The sequence below is a fragment of the Artemia sp. Qi Xiang Cuo genome, chromosome 10, assembly GCF_049724085.1.
Source record: "Artemia sp. Qi Xiang Cuo chromosome 10, ASM4972408v1, whole genome shotgun sequence".
NCBI classification, from domain to species: domain Eukaryota; kingdom Metazoa; phylum Arthropoda; class Branchiopoda; order Anostraca; family Artemiidae; genus Artemia; species Artemia sp. Qi Xiang Cuo.
Window position 1 is genome coordinate 1,148,773 of NC_142803.1, and position 21,688 is coordinate 1,170,460.

At 33.5% G+C, this 21,688-nt stretch overlaps 1 protein-coding gene across 1 annotated transcript in view; it reads left to right on the forward strand.

Moving 5' to 3' along the window:
• The window catches only part of TrpA1 (Transient receptor potential cation channel A1), a 393,252-nt gene extending 380,792 nt beyond the window's left edge, over positions 1–12,460 (forward strand). Inside the window, exons 17-18 of the mRNA XM_089095770.1 lie at positions 7,509–7,633; positions 12,170–12,460. Coding sequence (XP_088951896.1) covers positions 7,509–7,633; positions 12,170–12,328 — 284 coding nt within the window. The 3' untranslated portion in view covers positions 12,329–12,460. The remainder of the gene's footprint in view (positions 1–7,508; positions 7,634–12,169) is intronic.
• Positions 12,461–21,688: the final 9,228 nt, after the last annotated feature.

Below are 21,688 nucleotides of genomic sequence, written 5' to 3' on the forward strand. Positions count from 1 at the left end.
AAAATGAACTTTGAAAATCAAAAGAATGTAACGGTGACCAGGAAAACCACAACAAAACACTCCTGAAATATTCCCACTCTTGCATTTCACGACAGAAATTCAAAATGAACTTCGAAAAATCAAGAGAATGTAACTGTGACAAGGTAAAGCACAACAAGTCACTACTGAAATATTCCAATTCTTGCATTTCACGACAGAAATTCAAAATGAACTTTGAAAAATCATGAGAATGTAGCCGTGACAAGGTAAACCACGACAAGACACTACTGAAATATTCCAATTCTTGCATTTCACGAAAGAAATTCAAAATGAACTTTTAAAAATTAAGATAATGTAACAGTGACAAGGTAAAGCACAACAAAACACTACTGAAATATTCCAACTCTTGCATTTCAATGAAAGAAATTCAAAATAAACTATAAAAATTAACAGAATGTAACTGTGACAAGGTAAAGCACAACAAAACACTATTGAAATATTCCAATTCTTGCATTTCACGACAGAAATTAAAAATGAAATTCGAAAAATCAAGAGAATGTAACTGTTACAAGTTAAAGCACAACAAAACACTACTGAAATATTCCAACTCTTGCATTTCAATGAAAGAAATTCAAAATGAACTATGAAAATCAACAGAATATAACTGTGACAAGGTAAAGCACAACAAAACACTACTGAAAATATTCCAACTCTTGCATTTCAATTAAAGAAATTCAAAATGAACTATGAAAATCAACAGAATGTAACTGTGACAAGGTAAAGCACAACAACAAAAATTTTAAGTCGAAATTATAGAAAATTTGATCAAAAACCCATTTCTTGGATCTTCAGTCAGAAAAGCGTGGTTTTGGATCGAAATGAGTCATTTTCATAAAAATAGCTCTTAATAAAACTTTTTAAGTGTGAAATCCATTTTATGCAGCAAAATTAGAGAAAATACTATCAAGATACATTTGCCTGATTCAATTTTGTATTTTCAGTCAGAAAAGCATAGTTTTGGTTCCAAAATGAGTCATTTTCCACAAAAAAATAACTCTTAATGGATCTTCTTACGTGTGAACTCCTATTTTTTTCAAAAAAATTATAAGAAAATATGATCAAAACACATTTCTCTGATTATAATGTATATCTTCAGTCAGAAAAGCTTTGTTTTGGTTCAAAAATGAACCATTTCCATAAAAATAGATCTTAATAGAACTTTTTAAGTGTGAACTCCTATTTTTCCGACGAAATTATAGAAAATACGGTCAAAACACACTTCTCTGTTTCAGTTGTGTACATTTTTACTTTTTCTGATTCAAATGTGTATCTTCAGTCAGAAAAGCATAGTTTCGATTCAAAAATGAACCATTTCCATAGCAATAGCTCTTAATAGAATTGTTTAAGTATGAACTCCAATTTTTTCCCAACGAGACTATAGAAAATACTATCAAAACACATTTCTCTGATTATAATGTATATCTTCAGTCAGAAAAGCGTAGTTTTGGTTCAAAAATGAACCATTTCCGTAAAAATAGCTCTTAATATAACTTTTTAAGTGTGAACTCCTATTTTTCAGACGAAAATATAGAAAATACTATCAAAATACATTTCTCTGATTATAATGCATATCTTCAGTCAGAAAAGCGTAGTTTTAGTTAAAAAATGAACCATTTCCATAAAAATAGCTCTTAATAGAACTTTTTAAATGTGAACTCCTATTTTTCAGACAAAATTATAGAAAATACGGTAAAAACACAATTCTCTGTTCCAGATGTGTATATTTTCAATTTTTCTGATTCAAATATGTATCTTCAGTCAGAAAAGCGTAGTTTTGATTCAAAATTGAGCCATTTCGATGGCAATGGCTCGTGATAGACCTATTCAAGTATGAACCTCAATTTTTTCCAACGAGACTATAGAAAATACTATCAATACACAATTCTCCGATTATAATGTATATCTTCAGTCAGAAAAGCGTAGTTAACATTCAAATTATACCTGTCGGATTAATATTCAACCTTCCCGATGGCTTATTTTGATAAAGGATTAAATATGCGCAAAGCTAAGTGCAAAAACATATCCCAGTTTAAGAACGGTTGTTCAATTGTCGACTGTGAAATAGTGATTTGTTTATATATAGACTTTGCTTGATGGAATAATTGAGTCCGTTTATCAGACAATATCTTGCTTAAAAGAAAAATTACCGGTAAGGTTTTATAAATCAATATAAAATTATGATAAGCTATTTGTTAGTTATTTGTAATAACTACTCTTGTATATACTACTTATTTGGGTAATGCTAATGAAAAAAACCCCCGTTCATACTGTTATCTTTTTTGCAATGTTTAGGAACAGGCGGGGAATCCCCACTCTTTTGGAATGGTACCAACAGGACATAAGCAAATAGCACATAGTTTTATAACGTGTTTAATCACGTGTAGTGGTCCCATAGAATAACAATGGAAGGGGCATAGAATGGCATGGAAGGGAACATAAACCCTTAGAATAACATGGGAGGGAACATAGAATAGCATGGAAGGGAACATAAGCCCTTAAAATAGCATGGGAGGGAACATAAGCCTTGTAATAGCATAGGAAGGAACATAAGCTCCTAGAATAGCATGGGAGGGAACATAATCCACAAAAATCCATAAGTACATGCTCTGGAAAGGTACCAATGAACATAAGGCAAGCAAACAACACAGGAAGGAACATAAGCTCCTAGAATAGCATGGGAGGGAACATAAGCCCTTAAAATAGCATGGGAGTGAACATAGAATAGCATGGAAGGGAACATAAGCCCTTAAAATATCATGGGAGGGAACATATAATAGCATGGAAGGAACATAAACCCTCAAAATAACATGGGAGGGAACATAGAAGTGCATGGAAGGGAACATAAGCCCTTAAAATATCATGGGAGGGAACATAGAATAGCATAGAAGGGAACATAATCCCTTAAAATATCATGGGAGGGAACATAAGCCCTTGTAATAGCACAGGAAGGAACATAAGCTCCTAGAATAGCATGGGAGGGAACATAATCCACCCAAATCCATAAGTACATGCTCTGGAAAGGTACCAAGGAACATAAGGCAAGCAAATAACACAGGAAGGAACATAAGGCAAGCAAATAACACAGGATGGAACATAAAGGCGTAGAAATATAACCTAGGTTACTACTAATACCCTGAGTCAGACCCTTTCTGCAGAAATTGTAACCGTAAGGGACTCACAGCCCTCCAAAAACAAAAACAACCCTCTCAAAAACAACCCGGCTCACTAAAAGCGAGTCGTAATCCTTAGAACATCGGATAAAATGAACATACCCTACTCAGTTGTAGCTGCAAGAATCCCTCGGCAACCCACACCCAATCGGCCTAGTAGAAGCCCAGGAACAGTTGTTGTAGAAGATGCAAATACAGTATCATTTCCTAAAGAGGCAAACAATGTTCATACTCAAAGTATTAGTCAGTCCCCCCATCCCTTACATAAGTTTACTTCAACATCCTGCCCTCCAAAAGATTCATCCGAAAGTGGCCAAGAACGGCAAAGACTTGCAACTTATTTTACAGTCAGTCACTTAATTGAGGTTAGTAATGAACCTGAGGAAACCAAAATTATTCTCAAGAAGAAAGTTATCACTAAGCTCCTGGGTGATGACATCTTACAAACAGCTATAGCTCAACTATCTTCCATCAAAAAGGACATAGATTTCACAACGAAGTTAGTTAAGCCAGTTGACTCAGCTGCAAATCAACTCGGTGCCACTGTCCCTAGTCAAAGGCATGAAATCTAAGAAAAAAACGGAAAACTTTCCATCCCAGTCCAAAATTACCACCAATGATAATTCGTCGGCTGAAGAAGAATTTCAATATTCAAATCAAGCAAATGATGAAACTCTGAGCACAATAGATATTTAAATGTGTACTATGCAAGATTTTACGTTTCTCACAAATTTATCACTGTGCAATAATGTTGTTTTTAACTATTATTATGACCAGAATAATTTGCCCACCAACCCCTTAGCTAGCCCCGATAGCCCCTTAAACCATATTAACTGTGAATATCTCGACACTTTTGATTTAAAAAAAAATGTAAAACCTAAGCTAATAGAGGAGACCAAACTTAATGTAATTTGCTCTAATATCAGAAGCATAAGAGATAAGTGGACTAATTTTAAAGAGTTAATTTTAATTAACGGTTACTGCCCTTTTGACGTAATTGGAACAACAGAGACGTGGTTTTCAGAAATTGATGATACTAATGAATTTTCCCTCCCTTGCTTTCAAGCTATTCATATTGAAAGAAAATTAACCAAGTCTTCTCTGGTGGCATTTCTCTTTACATCCGGTCAAGTCTAAAATTCACCAGGCTATTACACTGTGAATCCTTATTCTCGTGACCTATAAATAATAGATGCATTTATTCAATAATTGTAGACATAAATGTTGACGACAATTCTTTTGTTTTTTCATTGTTTTATAAACCACCCTCATTTCCGACACCTTTCTTTTGTAATCTGTTTGATGACTTTTCGAGTTTTATGTATTTAACACAAAAGAAGGCAAACGTTTTCGGGGACTTCAATTGTAATTTACTAAATGTTAGAAATAATAAGGATTGTGATACCTTCTTTGAAACATTTAACTTAAGTGGTTTTCTTCCAACAATACTTTTTCCTCCTAGAGTTGATCCTATGAGGTCTACCGCTACTGTAATTGATAACATTTTTGTATCCACTTCCCTGGGAAACCACCTGTCCTCCAAAATAATATTCTCTGACCTGTCAGACCACTTTCCAATCTATATCTCCCTACCCTCCCTGCCAACTACTCAACCCTCTAGAACTAATACCCCTACGTCTAATAGAATATATATTGTTGTGAATATGAACCAGTTCACGGATCGTTTGAAATCGATTGACTGGTCCAAGGTTTTGGATTGTCAGGATGTTAATTCAGCCACAAATGGTTTTACACAGGGACTGAGTGATCTTATCCGTTCAACCTTTCCAGTCCTTAAATCAATCCGAAAAACTACCTATATACGCCCCTGGATGTCCAATAGCCTGATAATCTCTTCATACCGTAAAAAAGACCTATATAAGTTAGCCTGCAAAACTTTTTCTCCTTTATATTAATGATTTAGTTACGGACCTGGGTCCATCAGTGCACCCAGTATTTTTTGCTGAAGATAGCAACTTTTTCATCACCGGCCCTAATTTACCATCCGTCGTCACCTCTGCTCAAATCCTTCTGAATAGAGTAGAGGAGTGGTGCCTCGTTAACAGCAGGATCATTAACAGCAAAAAAAGTCAGGTTGTATTATTTCGAACCCCTTACAAAAAAATGAAGCTCAGCAAGCACTTGGCCTAACAAATTCCACCAAACTCCTCCTGCAGGTCGAAGTTGCCAAGTTTCTTGGTGTCCACATAGACTCCTCCCTATCATTTGCAACACATGTTTCCTACATCAGAGCCATAATCTTGTGACAGGTAAGTATGATTAATCGTGTGAATAATTTTCTTCCTCCTGATATCCTTGTCACCCTTTTTTCCTCTTTTAATTACCCATATATCTCATACTGCGGATCTATTTGGGGCAACACTTATCCTTCAGTTACCAATAAATCAAAATCTGTCCAAAACCGTGCCATCAAAGCAGTTTATCGGCTGCCCCGACTATGTCCCACCCAGGACTTGTACTCCGATTTTGGTATTATCCCTTTTGAACAAATCATAAAAAAATTAAATCTATCCCTTGCATACTCCGCTTGCCATAAAAATTTTCCTCCCCAATTATTATCTTATTTTAATTGTAACAATTCTGAAGGGGTCTGTCTTCGTTCATCCAACCGTTCCTTTATTGTCCCCAAGTTTGTCTCTAGCTCCGCCCAGGGATCCCCCATTTATAAATCTATACTTCAATGGAATATAATACCCTCCAGTATCGAGCTATCCACAAGTTTTCGCACGCTGAGTAACAATGTTACTAAACTTTGATATTATAATTCCCTAAATTTTAAATTAATTTGCTTTAATTTACCCGTGTTTTCTCTTTCTTTTTTCTTCTTTTTTTTCTCTCTTGTTCATTTTCAATTTTTTGTTTTTATGGTCCTCAACAAGTTTACTTCCAGGATCTTTATTATTGTTGGTGTTATGTTTTATTTTTATTCGAATAAATTGAATTGAATTGAATATACACGATTATTGCTCTCTTAATTAATCAAAATGGCATATAATGCCCCGAAAATGCCCCGTACAATATACTGTGATTAAAAACAGGTGTACGGGCGTCGAAGATAACAAATTCCAATGTTTTCCCGATGTGAAAGGCGTTCATCAATAGCATCATCGGGGTCTAAAAAATACGTTTGGTCATATGAAGGTGGATCAAAATCACCTAGACTGTTTTTTTGTGGTATGTACTGCCAAATTGATTCTGTGATAAATTTGTCCAGTTACACTGAAGCTAAAAACATTATGACTATTGGTGGTTTGATAATCATTTACGTTGAATGTAAAGCAAAATATAAGTTCAGGTTTCGGGTTCGCTTGTGAAAGTCCTTAGAGATTGAGTGACGTCCTAAAAAAAGGCAAACCAAATCATTTGAAAATTGTGGAGGGTGCAATGGAATTATAAATTTTTGCTTTTTGGGTCTTCTTCTAGGCATATTTTATTATACTTATAAAACTTCTTGGAAAGTTTTTGATAGACAGACTCTTGTTGAGGGTATCAAGCGTTTCCAACTAACCAATAACAGTTTGAAATCAAAGCGAACACAGGATCTAAGTTTTTCGTGGAATATCAGGGTCAAATTTATATCCCTCTGCTTGGTTTCTGATTCATCGATGTTTGTTTGGAATATAGTTAGCCCAGTGTTGTGGGTTCCCAGAGTGCGCTGAACATAAACCTATTTGATGTGAAACTTAGTGACGTTCAAATCCTTCCACTATGGCCCTCATTGATGATGTAGCTAAAACCACGCCCTCGTACTGGTAGGGAAGAGGTCATCCCCCAAAGGTATTCCTGAAGGATCTTTTGAAAAATAAAGACTGTACCCCCAAAAATAATCTCAACTATCCCCCCCCCCCAATGAGGTTTGATCCTGTTTATACCTTTTCCATTTTCTTGGAATTATTTTTTGGGTGAAAATGACCTTCATTATTTAGCATGATCTTCAAAGAGGGGTTAAATGATTAATTCAGATCTTCTTCTCATGTGAAGAAAAAAAAAACACTGGTAAATGCCTGCTTCATCCTACTCAGCAACACTAATTGGGATATGATAGGGGAGGAGCCATCCACTCCCCAAATCCTTTGATTTTGAAAAAAAGTGTATCTTTCTAAGAAAATTGACCCCCCTCCTTGTTTTGAAAAAAATGTTTTTAAACTTTATTTAAGAAATCGAGAAAAATCTTCGCCCTTCCTATTCCACATCTTGTGCCTTTTCACAGCTGGTTCTATTTTAAACGTAATTTTAAAATAAATAATATATTGGGCACCTGATTAATTTTAACTTTAGATGAGGACCCTGGAGACACTCCTGAAGATGGGCTATTCGATGAAATGGAGAAGCAAAAGAGAAAGCTCAAGGAAATATCTTCTGTGCTTGAAGGTCAGACTCATCTTCTACGACTCATTATACAGGTAAGTGAACCGGAATTCCTTAATAATTCTATTTAATTAATTCTAAATTAAAACAATTTTAACTGTAACTGATAAAAAAATTAAGTCACACAACTTATTATTTGCAGCTTATAACTTTATGTAGCTGTATATATTCCAATTTGTACATAATTATATATTATATACTTATGTTACACACGCACAAAGCCGTATCCAGGATTTTGTTTTTGGGGAGTTATTTACAAAAGGTTTTTTTTCGTTGAGGGGGGAGGCATTAAAAATATGTTTATATTCATTTTTATTAAGTTTTTTTGAGCCGGCAAAACATTTTTTTTTTGGGGGGAGGGGGTCCAACCCCCTCGCCTGGATACGGTCTTGCACATACACAAACACACGCATATATATAAATGTGCGCGCGCGCGCATATATATATATATATATATATATATATATATATATATATATATATATATATATATATATATATATATATATATATATATATATATATATATATATATATATATATATATATATATATATATATATATATATATATATATATATATATATATATATATATATATATACATATATATATATATCATATATATATATGACATATATGAAATGACCCTCCCCGTTAGTCTTAAAGACCCATCCCCCATTGGATTTCTTTCGATGAAATGCAAGAGTTGGAATTTTTATAGGCCAAATGAAGATACTGAAAAAACAAAGCGAATACTTCGAAAGGACAAACGCCTCTCTTCTTCAGCGCGAAACGAAACGATGTTCGTTTCACGCTTCATGATGTTTGTTTCGTTTCGTACATCGTTTCGTTTCGCGCTGAAGAAGAGAGGCGTTTGTCCTCTCGAAATATTCGCTTTGTTTTTTCAGTATCTTCATTTGGCCTATAAAAACCCCATTTTTGCTCGTTTTTCTTTCCTTATGTGATGTCAGGCCAATGTGGTTTAAGAAATTATCTAATATATATATATATATATATATATATATATATATATATATATATATATATATATATATATATATATATATATATATATATATATATATATATATATATATATATATATATATATATATATATATATATATATATATATATATGTTGTGTGTGTGTGCTGCTGCTGCTGCTGCTGCTGCTGCTGCTGCTGCTGCTGCTGCTGCTGCTGCTGCTGCTGCTGCTGCTGCTGCTGCTGCTGCTGCTGCTGCTGCTGCTGCTGCTGCTGCTGCTGCTGCTGCTGCTGCTGCTGCTGCTGCTGCTGCTGCTGCTGCTGCTGCTGCTGTGTGTGTGTGTGTGTGTGTGTGTGTGTGTGTGTGTGTGTGTGTGTGTGTGTGTGTGTGTGTGTGTGTGTGTGTGTGTGTGTGTGCTCTCTCTCTCTCTCTCTCTCTCTCTCTCTCTCTCTCTCTCTCTCTCTCTCTCTCTCTCTCTCTCTCTCTCTCTCTCTCTCTCTCTCTCTCTCTCTCTCTCTCTCTCTCTCTCTCTCTCTCTCTCTCTCTCTCTCTCTCTCTCTCTCTCTCTCTATATATATATATATATATATATATATATAGAATATTCTAAATGTGTGTATATATGAAATGACTGTTGCTAAGTTTCTGTTTACTCTTTTGTGTTCGATTAAAAGACTTCACTAAAAGGCGGATCTAGATAAAAATCTGGGAGGGGGGGCATTTGTCAAGAGCGCCAATAATTGGCCAAATTGCAAAATCTATTTAAAAAAGGGAATAAAAAGAGAAAAAAACAAATGAGGAGGTCAGATAAACCTTTGGGTACTGTCCCCATAACCTCTCTCTGTATCCACCCCTGTTTCAATGTAAATATAATACACTATAAATGTAAATAAATAATAATATAAATTTGTAAATATACGTAATTTGACTGAAATAAGCTCTATTTTACAGAAGGATTTTTCATTGGAAATATGTTTCTTTAATCTTGTAATATTTGTTAGGATGTTATGACTCTTTCGTTTTCTCGTTTGATCTTTTTTTTTTGCATGCAGATCATTTAATTAAATTGATTGGCTTACCATTTATATTAAATATAAAAAAAAATTTCAACTGAAAGTAAGGAACAACATTAAAACTCAAAACCAACAGAAATTATTACGTGTATGAAGGGAATTGCCCCCTCCTTAACACCTCGCAATTTACACTAAAGTTTTTGAGTCCTTTTAAAAAAGATTCCTATTTTTCTAATTAAATGATCGTTGTGTTTCAGGAGTCGTTCTTAAGGAATTGGGACAAAGTTCAAAATTTAGTGTAAAGAGACAGAATTGATCAGGGGGCAATCCCCTTCATATACGTAGTAATTCCTTTTCGTTGTTCAATTCCAGTGAAAATTTACCCAAGACAATTACCCTTAACAACTCCACGCGTAAAATTCAGACGGAAAAGAGAGAGCAAGACATATAAGAAGAAATTTGGGTAGGAATTAAGGGAAATTTCCCTAGTGTATAATTTCCCTTGACAAGTTCTCCCCGTGGAAACTTCCCTCTGCATAGAAAAAACCCCTCCCCATTGATAAATCCCAGCAGAAAATTTGCCCCCCTCCACTCGAAATGTATACTTACTTCCGAATAACAAATACTGTGCGTAAACAGTGGATAAATTTTATAACTTAAAGACTTTTCCCCTGGGGCTGTGGGGGGGGATCATGTCATATTCAAAGTCATTTTTTTTTTTGCTTTTGCGCTATACTGAACAAAATGGCCTTTTCAACGTTCTAATAGGATGATTTTGGGGGAAAAGGGGGGGGGAGGGCCTAGTTGCCCTCCGATCTATTCATTTAAAGAGGGGATTAGAACTTCTAATTTCTGTTTAAATGAGCCGTTTTAAAATATTTTAGGACCACTGAATCAATACGATCGCCCCTGGAAAAAAAATAAATAAAAAACACGCATTTGTGATTCTTCTTCTGGCAAAAATGCAAAATTCCTCATTTTTACAGATAGGAGCTTGAACCCTCTAAAGTAGGGTTTTCTGATGTGCTGAATCTGATGGCGTAATATTCGTTAAGATATTCTATGAGTTTTAGAGGCTATTTCTCCCTTTTCTTGAAAATCAGGCAAATTTTCTGAGGCTGGTAGTCTTTAATGGGTAAAGCTAAACTTCATGAAACTTAGGTATTTGAAGTAAGCACAGTAAGACATGTCTTTTGATATATCTATTGGTATTAAAATTCCGTTTTTTAGAATTTCGGTACTATTGAGCCAGATCACTCCTTACTTACAGTTTCGTTACCGTGAATAGTTTAATATTTGTTAGGCTGACTCGTCGAGTTCCGCTGTTTGTTGACTGATCCTGTTTTTTATCATCGAAGGATATTTGCAATGGGAAAATAAACTGTCAGGACTCTCCATTACCGTGCTGCGAACGATCCTTGCTGAACATCCCATCCTGTTTCTAATGCAAAGTAGTTAGTAGATATTCCTGAGCATGTACCCTAGGGTACAAGCAGAACATTCGTCATGTAGGCTGAAACCATTTAAAGAATTGTTCTTCAATGAAAAGGTGTGCCTTGAACAATATTCTTTGTTAGGATGTGGGTGGGTACTTGGAATGATGTATGCCACTTTAACTTTTGCATCTATGATAATCAGACTTTGGAGATGAGACGTGGGCCCTTCTGCTCTTTTCTTTTGTTTTCTCTGTTTTCTCTTTTTTTATATAAAAATCTTTTTGATGCTTGGCGATGCTCTCCATATATTTACAATCAAGTTAACACATTAATTTTGTTTCAATTATGTTTTATTTAATACATTTTTCATTTTAATATTCAGTTGATGCACCTATTTAAATTGTTTTTAATAGGAGTAATTGTTTGTACTTTGTGTAAATAATAACTTATAATATTTTACTTTGTGCAAATACTTTGCATTATTTGTTCTTATGCTTTTATCCTAAAATTTCGTAATATCTGCGTTAGGTATAATTTTTTATACGGTCGGCAATAAGTTTTGTTGTGAAACTTCTCTTGTGTCAGAAACAAACTAATGTTTTTGTTAAACTGAAGAACTTTTCTAACATGAAAATATATCTGTTTAGCGGAAAATTTTAACCGAATTAAACTCAATAGGCTTCTTCCAAGCAAGATAGGAAGCAAACAAATAAATTTGCTTATGGAAAATAAAAAATACACCTCAGCAGAGGGTCAATTAAATGAAAAACTGTTTCTCAAAAAAGGTGTATCACTTGACATGTGCTTTATCAATAATTAAAAGAATTACAGAAACATTTCCGATTTTTGACACAACACTATTTGAGCAATAGCAAAAAAAAATTATGTCTCCTTCTTATCAGAGATCCAATAAATATGTTACTTTGTTTTGGATAATTAATTTGAAAAGACCAATTGCAATTAAGCAATTGATCAATTTCCTTATTAAACTGATTTTATCTCTTAAGAAAAAAATTGAACAAACTTATTGATAGATATATTAGTGTAATTGATGAATAAATTAATTGATAGTCAGTTGTTTTTTGATTAGTGAGTAATAAGTAATTGATAGTAATTTAATAAATTCATTGCAGAAAATGGAGATCAAGACCGAAGCCGATGACTGTGACGAAGGCGTAGACTGTGAAAGTCAATTGTCACTGCACAAGTTGTCAAACCATTCACGAAGAAAACTATTGCGTCGGTCAACGACACTTGCCACTGCCTATCGGTCACAAATATCTACTATATAGGGTTAATGGAATTATAGTTTGATAAGTGTTTCATTATTTATAGTATGGTTTCTGACAGAAGATGATCTCTGAGGTCTTTCTGGTAAATTTCTTGAAAAAAAGAACTTCTTGAATATCTACCTAAAAAATGATGTATCTAATCCTAAAAAAAGGAACCTAAATAAAAGTTATTTTACAATAATGAGAAGAAACCTTTTATGCCTCTTAAGCATATTTCATTGGTCTAATCAATATAATCAAATAAAAAATGATCTAATAAAAATACGATCTGAAAAAATGTTCTTAAGAAAACGTGTGTCTACAAAAATAAGAAGGAAGCTTTTATTCCTCTTATGCTCATTTAATAGAATAAATCAAATTAAAGATGATCTAATCAAAAAACAATTATCTAAAAAATATATTTCTAAAAAAATAAGCATATCTTTGTTTCTGGGTAGTCGAAGTTTTAATTATGATCACAGACAAAAAAGACAACAAACTTTACATTAGTATGGTTTAACTCTGACAGAATCTTCTGAAAACAAAATGGTTCTTTAGTTAGTTCTTTTGAAGACAGTAATTTGGTATCAAACCAGACGATCAAGCTACGTCGCTCTTATGACTGCTGACGTTCTGACGGGTAGCAATTGTGACTGTCGATGTCCTGACGTGTCAGTGTTATGACTGTCAATGTTTCGACGGTTAGTGGTTCTGACGGATAATTCTTGTCGACGAAATAAAGTTTAGTGCTTCTGACGGTTAGATGAAATGGTAGCACCCCCATTCCTACATAGAGCATATGCATCAAGTATTTATTCATTTTCAAGACGATTTCACCTGCTAGATTGAACGAATTTGTAACTATGTTTTGAAACAGAAAGAAGCCTAATTTGTTGCCTAAGCCCTCTTGAAAAAACATTTAATGTCTTTTGGGACTGACCTCTTTTGATGAAAGCATTTAATATCTTCTTGCCATTGCATTATAAAGAACTCTGGATCTCATTGTCCGCATAACAACTGTTGATTCCTCCCTTCCTCGCAACACTTAATTGTAAAAGAAACCCTGCAAATTCCTATTGAGTTCAACTTAGTGGCAGATCCAGGAGGTGAGGAAGAAGCCCTCTAACATAGTCTAAAGTAGCGTAATTTACTTAATTAACGCAATTTTGCGTTAATTAAACTTCCCCCTAACGCAAGTTTAGACATCGCAAATCAGGACATCGACACGTCAGGACTACTACCGTCAGGATATCGACAAAATCCGTCATAACATCGACAAAAAATCCGTCAGAACCACTAACCATCAGGACGTCTACAGTCATAGCATTGACAGTCACAATCGCTACCCGTCAGAACGTCGACATTCATAACATAGACACATAAGGACATAGACAAAATCCGTCGTAAGATCTAAAATTTTAAAATTCTAGTTTTTTGGGGTTTAGTGGGAATAACATACCTAGACTAGAATATGTTATATATTTAACATATGCCATGCCTTACCCCCACCCCCCTAATGTGGTAATATATAGCCAAAATTTGTTTTTAAGCTATTATATACTTCTTACTATTATACAAACTTATAAATTGTTTTTATTGATTTTTTGACGGATTTTTTCAATGTTCTGACGTGTCGATGTTATGACTGCCGACGTTCTGATGGGTAGTAATTTTGACTGTCGATGACCTGACGTGTCAGGGTTATGACTGTCAATGTTTCGACGGTTAGTGGTTCTGACGGATAATTCTTGTTGACGAAATAAAGTTTAGTGCTTGTGACGGTTAGATGAAATGGTAGCACCCCCATTCCTACATAGAGCATATGCATCAAGTATTTATTCATTTTCAAGACGATTTCACCTGCTAGGTTGAACGAATTTTTAACTATGTTTCGAAACAGAATGAAGCCTAATTTGTTGCCTAAGCCCTCTTGAAAAAACATTTAATGTCTTCTGGGGAATAGCATTATAAACACATATTATCTAAAAGGTTTCACCAGATTTCTCACTCACAGAAAAATATGTAGGCTGAAGTGTTCCTCAATTACACTGCCTATCTAAAAAGAAATCACTCGATCGGGTAAAGTCATCGGGTTGGATAACACTCCGACAACAAGATGTCACCGGATATTGCCAACCTTTAGGAAGGCAAATTTTCTAATTGGACGACTTTCGAGGTTTGCAATAATGTTGCATTGAGATATATGAAGCTGAGAAAAAAAAATTGAACATTTAAAAAAAAGGTGAAGATTCCTACTAGTGCATAAGCAGGAAGCATTTATTCATTTTTAGCACGATTTTACGGGCTGGGCAAAACAGATACGAGCCAAAGTTTCACCCAGTCTGGCTTAGTTCTGACAAAAGAAGTTAAATATTGTCAATAAAAGAAATTCCACCTTGTTATATGCATTTCGATGGATTACTAGATTGAAGCCAAAATAACTTCAAGTGCATCTAGGAATAGAAACCCTTTTCAATGCTTATCTGAAAAAGGAAGTCAGTGTCTTTATTTTTACCTCTACATAAGCTAAAAGGTTCAATTCATTAGCTCGAATATATGTTCTAGTTTTGTGATTCAAAGGAACAGAAAACCAGAATATTCGACTAGTATGACTTGGATCGTGCGAAATTCAGCAAATAATGTAAAGCTAAACAAACAAGCGACCTCACTCAATGCAGTTCAAATAAGATTACGGATTGAAATCAAAGTTATTTGAAGTCTATCTCGGGAAGTCTTTCATTTGAAGTTTTTTCATTTGACAGGTTATTGAAGAAGAATTACAGAAATAATATTTGTAACAGTGCATAAGTAGAAAGCATTTGTTTACCTTAGCAATAATTTGGACGGCTGGGTAAAATGAATTATGGTCCGAATGAAAAAGAGTCTACTTGTCTTTCATACTATGATTCTTTTTTAATCAGGTGACGAAATATCTGGATACAAAAATGCCATTTGAGATCAAATAGGAACTTAATACGAGTATAGTTCAATGTTTATTTACTGGTAATTTTACCACCGGTAAATCTTAATAATTTTGTTAACATTTGCTATCATCAAACACGATCTAAACACAATTTTGCCCAGCTTAGCAAACAAATTTTTGTATAATCTGAAACAGAAAAGAACCAAATTTTGCCAACGTGAGGACACTTTTTTGGGGCAAAGAAAAATTTGCCACCGAAGCGAAATTTGACTATTGTCAAAACCTAGTTTTAATACTTTGCATAAGCGAAAAATCACGATGTTTTAGTGTGTTTTAGTTTCCTTTCTATCATTAGTGGTTCTTCTACTGAGATTTAGATTCTTATGCTTAAAATGGTTGCTATCTAGTAGGTTTCACTTAATAACTAGTGAATTTCCACTGGGTCTTGTCCCTCCGTGCCATACTTCTACATCATGTGATTTGCTGCTTCATTGTCTAATTTTGGTTTACTGGACAGAGTTCTTGTGCGTTCAAAAGTCCAAGGTGCTTTTTTCCTAACTGAAAAGAAATTGAAGTCATTAGCATTATTTTATGATTTTACCTCGATTTTGCAAAACAGATTTTTTTTGAAAATCTCAGAACAGATCTGTTGTGAAAAACAGATTTTTTAAGAATGCTCAAAAAAAAAACCGAGCCAAATATTTACTCAGACGACCTTTTTTATTACAAGGCGGGAATCTCGTCAACCAAATTAAAATTTTATTGCTGTCAGAACTTTCAAACGCGAATGGAAACTAAATTGGTATATGTTTTAGTGTTTAGTTAATTTTATTGGTAAATTTGATAATTTTCTGAACTTTTTTATTGTTGAACCCAACTCAAGCCTAAAAATCAAGCAAAATTTCTGCTGGATGGGTTAACAAATTTTTATTAGGATCCGAAATGAACCAAAAATTCTCCCAGACGGATTTTGTTATTCCTAGGATGAGAAATCTTATTACCAGAGTGAAATTTACTTCTGTCAGAACCTAGTTTCAATGTCTTTCACAAGTGAATAATAACTAGATATGTGTACATTTTAGCGTTAGTTAACAACTTTATTAAACTTGGATGTCTTTTTTAAACATCTGTTATTATTAAACATAATTCAAGCACAAATTTATTTACAATTGTTTAAACTGCAAATCTTATTGTTAAAAGTAAATTTGTATCAACAGACCCTCATTTATGAAGCACTGGGGAAAATAATTTATATTCCATTCCTTTTAACCTTATTCCATACTTTTTAACCTTCTATTAAAGAATTTACTCTTGAAGTATTGAAAGAACGAGTGTAAATTTAACATAAAAGAAAAGGAAGTTGAGAAAACGGATGGAGGTGGCCCCTTTAAATATAGAATACTTTATGTCAGCTTAAATTTCAATTTCACCATTTTCTTTGATTTGAAAAACATCGTTTTTTTTAAATCTAATTTTCATTCATTTTAAGTATGATATCCAAAGTTTTGCTTAATATGAAGAGGCGGGAGAAGGGGGTCATCAAACATAAGCGACCATTCCTTGTACTATGATTTACCTTTGGCTTAACGATATTTCACGATAAATGGCTCATTTAGCGTGTTTGATTTTCAAAATAAATACAATGCTTTTTGTAAACACTCTATTATTTCCGAAATAAGAGAGAAATTCTTATCCTCTCAGCAACGATACTGCATACTTCATCTGTACTTTATATATATATATATATATATATATATATATATATATATATATATATATATATATATATATATATATATATATATATATATATATATATATATATATATATATATATATATATATATATATATTATATTGCATTCACAAAATCTGTAAACGTTAGTTCAAAATCAGTGTACAAGTTGATACTCGGTTGTTTAGATAAAATTTAATGTATTAACACTACATTTCTTCAAATTGCCCTAATCTGCAGTTTGAAGCCAATTGCCTTATATAATGGTATATACAGAAATTGTACCTAAGTTAACCCCTATAAATAACTGGCCTTGGCTTTGTATAAGTCAGTTATTTGTAACAGTGTTTGTAATGTATATATTACTATTTTTCAGGGTGTAGTTATGGTATAATTAACGTGCATCACGTATTTATTGTTGAGACTATGTTATAGTAACGGGTAGGATTTCTGAATATTATATTCTACTAGCAAAAAGATTTTCTATAGTTGGATCAATTGTCTAAATGAACTGAACCCCTCCCGAACTAAAAACCCATTTAGGTAGTCTCTCCACCTTAGCTAATATTATTGAAAAAATTCTACTTGGACATCGCTGGCCTCAAGGCCTTCTTCCCCCAACACGCAAGTTTCCTGGTATACACTGAAAATTTTTTTTTAGAAAAATCCAGCTTTTTGGTCAGAAAGTGTAAAAATCTACTGAAAAAACGTCACTAATTTTATGAAAACAGGCATAAATGCAGTACTTATAATGAACAATATTTGTGATTGCACAAATTAATTTTATGCAGTTATAAAGTAAAATATTTTCTAACAACTTCGGACTGAACATTTTGCAAAATTGCTTAAAATATTTGAAATTAATCTCCGTTTTCTATGAAAATGAAGTTCATTTGAATTAAATTTTATAAATAAAACAGAATATAAATTAAAAAATGGGTAAAATTCTTATACTAAAGTGAACATAGAAAAAAAAAAAACTCGTATACATAATATGTACAAGAGTATTATCAAAATAATTAAGAGTTTTGATATTATCAAAATATATATTTGTATAAAAAATTTGTAAATAAAAGAATTTTTTTTTCCGAGATGCTTTTACTATAAAAGTTTTGCCCGTTTTCAATATTTTCATTTCATTCTAATTCAAAATAGAAAGACTGACGGGTGTAGCGAATGAAGTAATAAAATGATTTATAATAAGATTAAATTTCTCAAACGAAAAATTCATACTTTTAAATAAATAATTGATGATTCCTGTGATTTTCAATATATTTATTGCCATTCTTCCCTTTTCATAGAAATGACTACGAATGAATCAGTAAAACAGGTGGTTTTCTTAGGGTATTCAAAAAACGGAAAAGCGGATTTTTAAACCATCAGTGCTCAATTAGTCGTTCTCGACTCAATAAACCCATTGGATGTTTGTATTGAAAAAATTAAAAATTATTTCATGGATAATTCCATCGATTGCAGTGCCCTCTATAATATCGCTCTTTTTATGTATTGAAATAACACATCCGATGAATAGCTATACATTCATGTTTTGTATTTGTTGATTTTTTAGTTACTATTTAGTTTATTTGTGCTTTTTTCAATTTGTATTCTTTATTTATTATTTTTGTTTGTTCACTTTTAATTTACTTTTAATTTTTCAATTTTATTTTTTTTTCACTTCAGTTAAAATAGTATTTTGTACATCTTTTTAAGTTTTCCGTATTATGTACTGTGTCTTCTAATTTTGATGTCATTTGTTCTCTAGCAGATTTTTGTCTTGAAAAAAGTTTGTATGTTTGTTCAATGTTTTTATGTTATATAGACTGACTGTGTTGAAGCACAAATCCAGAGATTGCGTGTTATGTTCTCACAGAACTGTGAAATAAAAATATATCTTAAAATTACTCTTGTTTGATCAACTTTTTGAAACTCCGATCATGGTTCATATAACCTATTGGTAACAGTATATCATATATTTTTCGACTTCTTTATAGAATAATTAATCCCATTGAAGACGATTGGAATCAATTAGTAGTGCCCTTTAAGAGGAGGTATTTACCTACCCCTCCCTTCCCAGATTTTTCGGCCTCCTCTTGATTTCAAAAAATATCTTTTTGGGTATTTTAATGGAAAAATACCCTTTTTGGGATTTTCATCGAAAAAATCAGAAATAAATCCCCCTTGGTTAAAAAAAATCTTTGCCCCTCTTTCTGCATTGTAAATAATCAGTCCCACTGTAATCGGTCAGTCAGTCCGTTCCTTAACTATAAAAATTGTAACAACACAGACTTCGGCACATTCCTGCGCAAGGTTCAAGGGAATACAACAACGAAGGGGAAGAAATGTATTACATACAGTGTTTACAATTTTTGATGAAATAAAGAAAAAAATCACATCAAAGTAAAGAATTATTTTGAAACTTAAAGCAAACAGAAATTAACCTGTATATTTGGGGGCTGTCCCCTCCCTTTCTCAGCCCCGCTCTGCTTATTTTAGATTTCAATTTGAGCTTTACTGAAAGTATTTTTGAATGCAGTGAAAATAACCAGTTGGTAATTGCAAGTGATGTACTTACCGATTGCCTTTCAAAGCAGTTGAACTGGAAATGTGATGGGTTAAAGCCATGATTTCCAACATGGGGTACAGGCCCCAGCGATGGGCCATAGCAGTATTTTTTTGGGCCATGGACAGGACGTGAACCCTTTGGCTGACTATACTCTATAGCCTGAATTTTGAAAAAGAAAATTTTCATGTGAATGGCGTAACGTTTATATGCATTTAAAAAGCAAAAGCGATACATGATAGAATTGTAATGACGTCATGCATCATATAAAAAGTGTCAAGTACAGTAAAACATTTTCCTTAGTATAAAATTTGCCTAGAGGACGAAACGAAAAACTATACCAAGTTAATGGCCTGATAAGCTTCCTTCGGGTGAATAAAGGCAAAATCTGAGTAACAAAATTTAAAATAATGAGGGGGACGTCAGGATTTTGGAAATGCCTAGGTGGGGCACGACCAAAAATCCATTGGGAATCGAAATTAAGTAAATGCGCATCAATAAGCCATTCAATTGTTGGGGCATTCCATACAGGATAATTTTTACTCTGTTTTTAATTTTAAGAGAAGATACAAGATATTGCGATTTTGTAGTAAGGGGCTTGAAATCTCTGCAATAGAGTTTTCTGATATTCTGACTTTGTTGGTGTAATTTTCATTAGAATCACTTGTCTTCTTGGGTTGCTTTTTTCCTTTTTCTAGAATTTGCTAAATATTCTCAGGCTCAAAGCTCTTGACAGATGATTTTAGACTTGATTGATATATAGTAATTGAGACCACTGTAAAAAATATATTCTTTCAATTCCTTTAATCCTATCAATATTCTTTTTTTTTTTTTAAGATTCAGCCACTATTAGCAGAAGCCGCTGTTCTCTTACAGTTCATTGCTGCAAGATGTTTGATCTTTCGACACATGTTACGTTGTATGTTCAAATACAACAAAGTAATTCTATTATGATCGTTTTCGAGGTTCCCAAAGGGGGATTTTCAGGTGATTCTCACTCTTAGGGGATGTTCTCTGCTTCCACAGTTTTCAGTACAAGTAAGTATAGTAAATTCCTAAAGGTAGATTTTCAGGTGATTCTCGCTATTATGGGATATCCTCTGCTTCCACCTTTTTCTGTAAAAGTAAGTATAGCAGATACCTAAAGGGGGATGTTCCGATGATTCTTGCTCTTAGGAGATATCCTCTGCTTCCAACTTTTTCTGTGTGACTCTATTGTGAACAAAGTTATTCTATTGCAATTGTTTTCAAGGTTCATAAAGGGGGATTTTCAGGTTAATCTCGCTCTTAGTAGATGTCTTCTGCTTCCACCTTTTCCTGTACAAGTAAGTATAGCAGGTTCCAAAAGGGGGATTTTCCAGTGAGTCTCGCTCTTAGTGGATCTTCTCTGCTTCCACCTTTTTCTATACAGGTAAGTATAGGAATCAACTCACTAAAATGAAGTCTAAAAATAATTGTCTATAGAAACTGTCCATTTTGTACAAATTGAAGCTAGGTGACTAAATAGATAGATTTTTATAGTTTTAAATTGATTCGATATCTCTGAATTTTTGGCAGAAAATGTCACCTCCCTGTGGTGTAATCTCTGTTTATATTTTGAACGGCGAAAAGCAATTCAGTTTCCACAGAACTGGCCAATCTTCGGGTATTGCAAGACCATCGCCTGTTCACAATGACCCATTGGAAAAAAAACACGCGTTTGCGTATCGCACATCCGCATATTATCCTCAAAACAAATAAAAATGTCGTAGGACTGTAGATGAGGGCTTGGATATGCCTATACTTTTTTCTTTTTGGTTGTTCTGCTGATTTTGCTTTTGGTGTTGTTATTTGCATCAACACCAATCCTCTCTTGGGATGGGTTTTCCCCCTATTTCTAGGGTTGTGCAAATTTTGTAGCATCACAAATTTGAGCACCTAAAAACTTTGAAATTTTTTAATTTAAAGTATCATTCATTTGTGGTTAGGGTCCCTTTGGAATTATAGCTTGCAGCCACAAATTTTGAGAAGCTATGTGGCAACTATTTATTCTCATTTTATACTGCATATTTATATCACTATTGAGGGGCTTAATATATAAATGTAGAAAAGAACAGAATTCGAGAATATCCTTTTGCACAGCAAACTTACAGCCTTATTATGCTGCTAAATACACCAATGTAC